Raw genomic sequence first — 6898 nt, 5'->3', positions numbered from 1 at the left:
TATATGGGTTAGATATGTATGTTAATGAATGAAACTGTTCCAGTGTCTTTCATATATATTTTTATTCCATTTGACAATATATTTCACGTATGGAAATTTTATATATTTACGTTTTACATGTGCATATGAACAATGATGTTGAAAAAAGGTCTTTACAAATATTCATCATCTGCCAAAATGTAAATATGTCCACCTCCATCAAATCAACCATTTCTTATCCAACATTTTTCCTTTTCAACATGCACAATGACATACCACCATTCAGTCAAATTATTAAAAGATTTATTAGCCTTGATGCAGGATTACAAGTCTAAACTACAACAAACGAGCTGGCGCAACTCGCTTCAACAGAATAACACTGAAATCAGACGGGTACATTTCAACACAGAGGAGTGCATGCAGTAAATCACAGCTTTTGAAAGAGATACTTCCGGTAATGTCACTGGCTCAAATCAAAGCACATTGTTAAAGCATAGACAAAATATGTTCAGATGACTCCTTTTGCTCCCTGCGATCCAGTGCCTTAGACAGTGAGAACAATACAATTTAATGAAGATTCATTGTTGGACAGCATAATCTGCCAATCTTTTCATTCATATAATGCTTTAGGATGCAGCTGGCTGTCTGTGAGCAGACTTAATATGTTGCCTAATAACTCAGAGGCCTGTATGAATATATCTGCAATGACCTTAGGCTGCAAGAAAATACCAGCAGGACGATGACCCACATTTCAAATGAATAGTACAAGGAAACTCATGCTCAACATTTTCCTCTCCTTCCGCTAGTATGTGGCAGAATAGCACCTCCAAACAAGAGAGAGCAAACTTCTCCCGGATACACTGAACATGCAAATGCAGTCAATTTAGAGATGGATTAAAACGACAAGTGAAGAAAAGAAGGAATTATTAATTAAATGCAATGTACAAGACCGCTGCGGAAATTGGAACAGGCAAGGTGTACAGTTCAAAAGCCATTTCAAAATCAGCAACTTGTTAAGATCTGGCAAACTTCATTTACATAACCATATCACAGTGGAATGAGAATGTTGCAGTCGTACCATACTGTGCTTCACAATACTGTGGGCAGAAAGAAGGGGAGAAAGCAGCAGCTACAAGAGTACAGGCTCATTCATTTGTGCTCTTGCATAGATGTGTACTAAGCACATCATGGGATGTGACACTTTCCACACCCAAAATGCCATCATATATACCCTGTGTCAATGGATAACTTGAAAATATTGATTTGCACTTTAAATACAAATATGCATTGTATAAACATTTTCTGTTAAAACTCTCTAGTCAGTATGCAATGCATCATCATATGCCTGTCACGATTTTGTTAAAACAGCTGTAATAAATTGATGCATAATGCTGGATAAATACTCCATAACATGGAGCAATTCAAAAGTTTGCAATTCAGTTTATAATTTAATAACAGGGCATGTATATTAATGCTAAGCAATACTGAATTAGGAAGTTTGTATTAGAAGTTATCGCTGTTCTGTTGTAATATGTAAATATAGTCATCAGTGTTTGTTTGTTTGTACATCTACAGTGTTAGCATTTGAGGTCATGCATGTAGAACTGTGCAGCCATCCGTATTTGACATGGCTATGTTGTTTGTTGTTTGATGCAAATGTTGTTTAAACTGCAACATTATGCACTAGTAAATTAAATGTCTGTATCTTATTTCCATTGCTGTAAATAGTGCAAGTGCCACCCAAACATTAGATTAGTTTAATGTCTAAATAAAACTTGCTGCTTTAAAGCTGATGTGTGTTTTGATGTTAAAATGCTTTGTTTTATTGCATATAGTGTGTCTACCCTTGTGAAAAAGAAGAACACCCTTAGCATAAACTTAACTTAAAAAAAAAACAACATATTACAATTACAGAAATAATATATAATGCAAACAGAATTTCATTTCATTAATGTCTTTAAAATATGATTAAAGTGTATTGCTGAATTTACTGACAAGCATTTATGGTAAATTAAATTATACTTTAATGTAATCGAAATATGTAAATCAAGTATTTGAAAAAATATTTGTGAATACACATTTGTGATGAAGTTGTAATATATTATAAATAATAATAAAATTAAATATATTTATATATAATATTGAATATAATAAAGTACTTTACATGTGCTTTAGTATGTTATTCAACACATCAAAATAAGTGTATTTCTTATAACAAAACATAATGATTTAAAATGTACTTATTTAAAACTTTTAATTATTACAAAGTGAACTTTAAGTATAATTACTACAAGTACAGTTTAAAAAAAAAAAAAAACACCTACAATGGCTGTCAGTAAAATTAAGTTTAGTTCTTTTTCACAAGGGTAGACATGCATATGTATGTTTGGCCCACTAAGGACAGACAGGGGGAGTGTGTATTTAAAACAGTTTGAAAACAACAGAATTACAGTATTTATGAAATCCTCTTGGTTCTGCTACAGGCGCAGAAATAACCCACTTCACCTTTTTAATTAGAGCTCTTCTCTCATGATTGACAAAGTGCCTGTGGCATTTTTTTCCCTCATGGCAATATTCAAGTGTTTCCACAAACCATTTAAATGGGGATCAAATCAAGTAGTTTACATTTGAATCAGTGCATTGGTGCAGACTTGTAGACAGAATGTGAAAGAATTCCCAATTTTCTCATGTAACCAACTGACTAGTCTAATAATTCTGTATAGTTTCTGTTGGCTGATCAACACTTTGTGATCGCTAATGTTTGTTAGGGGTTGTTGACAGATTATGCATTCATGCTAGACACAACAGAATAAAATAGACCACAAGAATCTCAAGACACATTTTAAAAATGTTTTTTTCTGTAAACAACTCATTTTAATTTGATGTCTTAACTCTTTCCCTGCCAGCATTTTGGAAAAAAGTTGCCAGCCACCGCCAGCGATTTTGATGATTTTCACTAAAGTTTATGGCCTACAGCAGGGATAGGCAACTCTGGTCCTGGAGGGCCACTATCCTACAGAGTTTAGCTTCAGCCCTCATAAAAACTCACCTGCCTGTATCTATCTAGTAATCCCGAAAACACTGATTGCCTTGTTCAGGTGTGTTTAATTAGGGTTGGAGCTAAACTCTGCAGGACAGTGGCCCTCCAGGACCGAAGTTGCCTATCCCTGGCCTACAGTATATTTTGCTGTTTGAATATTTGAACATGCAATAAACCAGAATAAAGATCAAAGCCTTGAATAATAATAAGAAAAACTGTTTTATTTTAGCTGAAAGAATTCTTTTTTATCAACACTTGAATATAGGTAGGTTTCATAAAAATGTATAATTTTGAGCAAAAAGGTGAGAAAATCAAAAATTTTGAGCAAAAAGGTGAGAAAATCTTATTTTTATCAAAAACTACTTCTGGATAACATTGAGTACGATTATCAAAGCATAAATCCAGTAAATCGCTTCCATCAACACCTCCAAAGCTTGCACAGCCATATACCACTTCCTGGATCAACATTTTACTCCGTAACATTATGCAGTTTTCATTTATATGCTGTCTATTGCTGATGATCGCATTATTTATCATATGCATCTGTTTACATAAGAGATCGCTAGTTTTGCTGTCCTGTTTACTTGTGTTTTTGTTCGGGAGGTTCTGTACTCGTTCAGAAGATGTGTAATAGCGCCTCTGAGTGTATAACAGTGAAAAAATGAAAAGCCGTAAAAACTCGTCAATGGCGGGGAAGCGTTGTCTTCTAAATGACGAGATAACTCGTCAATGGCGGGGAAAGAGTTAATAATGCTCATGGCGCAAGATGCTTAAAAGACATCATGAAACACCCTGTCTGCTTGTGAATGGCTGTGTTGCCGGTGTCTTAAAGGCAATGGATTTGAAGATGCAGCTTATCGTTTCCATCGTGCAAACTGTCAAACAGTGCTCTGTCAGCATGCTAATTCAAGCACCACCGATAAAATATTTAAAACTAGTCATCCTGACTAATCGACTAGCCAGATGATGACCATTCTCACACACCCATTTACATCTTTACATCAAGATGATGATAATTTCAGCAATGAACTATGCATATTTTTTCCAGCAAAACCAAAGCAAACTCTTTTAGTTAATGTACATGCTATTATCTATAGATTGATTATTCATATTACATTGTATTGTATGTTTCTCAGCATTTCTGATCCAGTTCTCGTGGAGTCCAGGAATGAAAAGAGCCCACAGGCAGGCAGAGCAAAGTCTTTAAAACTCTGAAGGGCATACAAAACAGCAGAATGCAGAAGTGGCCTTGTCAAGTTGAAAAGAGTCAGCGGGGTTCAGAAGGCCTGGTCCTGATGGGAATTCAATGTATTGTCTGCTCTTACGCGAAGCAGAGGGGAAAAGGACTCCGGTTTGCATGCTGGGAGTGCAGTGATGGTGTCAAGGGCAAGATCACACACCAAGATCCAAACCGTCAGTCATGTATGAACAGCTTACGAATGAACAAAACGTAGTCAGGGTGACAGTGTATACTGTACGTTGTGGCAGAGCAGCCCTGTCCCAGCTCTGATCTGTTTCAGTACTGTGGAGGTGTACAGGGCTGGACCGGACCTCAGGTTGAGTGTTATTCAGGTGTGTTGGCGATGGAGTTGGGGTTTGAATTCAGCACTGGGTTTATCGGCGGTATGGCCTTGTGACTGAAGTACTCCACTACCTGTTTAGGCACCTCCGCTAGGACACACTTTGCCAGTGCAGCTGGTGAAGCCTGCAAAAGTCACATTTTTATTGGCCTCCGTGAGGGGGAAACATTAACATCAGTAAAAAAGAGCAAATCAACCAAATTCATGGTAATTTGTGTTCAAACAAAGGCTTGAGGAAAGTACAGTTTGCAAGTTAAATTGTTTGGTAGAGAGCCAAGCAGAAGGCTCTTGAGAGTATTTACACATTTTTAATCCTCACTCCTCTAAAATGACTGTTTTCTCTCTTTTTTTCTAGCTGTGTACATCAGTGGAGGGAACAAACAGCTCTTATGGAGAAGCTGTGAAACTCTAAGAGCCATTTCTGTCCGAATGCACCACTGGCTAATTCTGATTTGCCCTTATTGCCTGCTTCATTCACCTACGAATCATGTTATTTATGCAGTGCATCCTTGGCTACTTTTACATTGTGTTAAAAGTACTTTTCAGATTTTAAGGCCATAAAAAGTATTACAATATATAATTTTTTTTTTCAAATAGACAGTCGTTACTTTTTATTTACCTGCCTCTAAATGTCAACATGTCTGCACTTAACTAATGATGTGTTTTAAATTATTGTGCATATTTATTTTCTAGATCATTACTGACTATGAATGCTTGTTTCCTCACCAGAGAAAAAAAAATTAATAAAAATAAAAATATAATTGCAACTTTTTTCCCATAATAGTGACTTCATATCTCCCAATTGTGATTGTACACTATATCTGGCAATACAAATTTAAAACCGAAACACTGTCATATATTTTACAATGTGATACTATCTCAAAATTGCAATTTTATTTCTTGTAATCTTTACTTTATTTTAACTTTATATCTCACATTTGCAAATTTATAATTTATTATGTTATATTATATTATCTATAAATGTATTATATTCTCACTTTATGTCTCAGAACATATCTCAATTATCTTTTTTATACTTTACCTACATATTTCTTATAGGGTGATGATGAAAATTGCAAACATTGTTAATTCTTTCTTTAACTTTTGTTTTTTTATATTAGTTTATATTATTTGTGTATTTTCTAGATTATTACTGTTTATGAAAGCCTATTTTCTCCCCAGAGTAAACAGAATAATTTATTTTTAATTCTTAAGCGTAACTCTGCAGATACCTTCTTTCTAAGTACAAGAGCTACAGGAACTACGGGATCTACAAAAAAACATCTACCTTCATTTTCAAATTCCCAGTGACTAAGAACTGAGAAAAACTAACCGTTTTAAAGTCTCTGAAGGGCACAAACTGGACGATGTCCCTCAAGACAGGTTCCCCTTTGGGTGAGCGCAGGACTCCATCATCCCCATCAAGGATCTGCATGTCCGTGAAGTCGGCGTTTCCCACTCCCACTATAATGATGGACATAGGTTGGTAGGAGGCCCGAACAATGGCCTCCCGTGTATCGGCCATGTCTGTTACCACCCCGTCTGTGAGGATCAGCAGGATATGATACAGCTGGCAGAGAAAAGGGCTGTTATCAGTTATATTGTCTGATTTATACAATGTTATAAACATGTCTGGAGCTTCATCCACTAAGCATTCACTTTCAAGGAAAAATGGCAATTAATGGAAATCGTCATTACTTACTGACCCTCATGTTGTTCTAACCTGTATTCTTAATTTCACTGGTACAAATCAATTTGTTTAGCATGAAAAGCCCCCAAAACGTGCAAAAAATCACCATGAATGATTCTTTAAAAATTCTACTGAACAGAAAAAATAGCATAATTTGGGTTTTAAAAAACATGAGAGTGAGTAAATAAACTGAATTTTAATTTACAGGTGAGCTGTTCCTTTAAATGTCTAGATAGTAATGAACTGAATATTGGATACCCTTCTAAAACAGGCAGTCAATGGGCTAAAATTAGCAATATTTACTGGCCTGAACATCCCAGAGGTCCTGTCAACATTAAACATGCAATATTGACCGTTTGAATGAATGGCCTGGTTTCTAAACATTGATCTCGCTGAGCTCATTTACTGAAAAATGATCACTTTTGGGGAAGGGGTGATGTAAGATTAAATAATAAATGAAGATCATCACAAGGACATAGCGTGTAGAAGACAGCAAAGAAACAGAGCAATGCATAGATAATTGCTAAGCTTGAGGGCAAATATTTGACCCGAAACCATCAAATGACACGTAAAGGGACTTAATAGAACTCTAAATTGATTGTAGCTGTG

The 6898-nt window shown here is 35.6% G+C and overlaps 1 protein-coding gene across 1 annotated transcript in view; it reads right to left on the bottom strand.

The window, feature by feature from the left end:
• Window positions 1-3650: 3650 nt before the first annotated feature.
• LOC109065267 (copine-7) overlaps window positions 3651-6898 on the bottom strand; it is a 53829-nt gene continuing 50581 nt past the window's right edge. The window contains exons 15-16 of the mRNA XM_042728642.1: window positions 5933-6169; window positions 3651-4724 (exon numbers count right to left, since the gene is read on the bottom strand). Coding sequence (XP_042584576.1) covers window positions 4584-4724; window positions 5933-6169 — 378 coding nt within the window. The 3' untranslated portion in view covers window positions 3651-4583. The remainder of the gene's footprint in view (window positions 4725-5932; window positions 6170-6898) is intronic.

Source organism: Cyprinus carpio, chromosome B7 (genome assembly GCF_018340385.1).
Source record: "Cyprinus carpio isolate SPL01 chromosome B7, ASM1834038v1, whole genome shotgun sequence".
Classification (NCBI taxonomy): Eukaryota; Metazoa; Chordata; class Actinopteri; order Cypriniformes; family Cyprinidae; genus Cyprinus; species Cyprinus carpio.
This window is presented reverse-complemented; position numbering and strand designations above follow the sequence as displayed.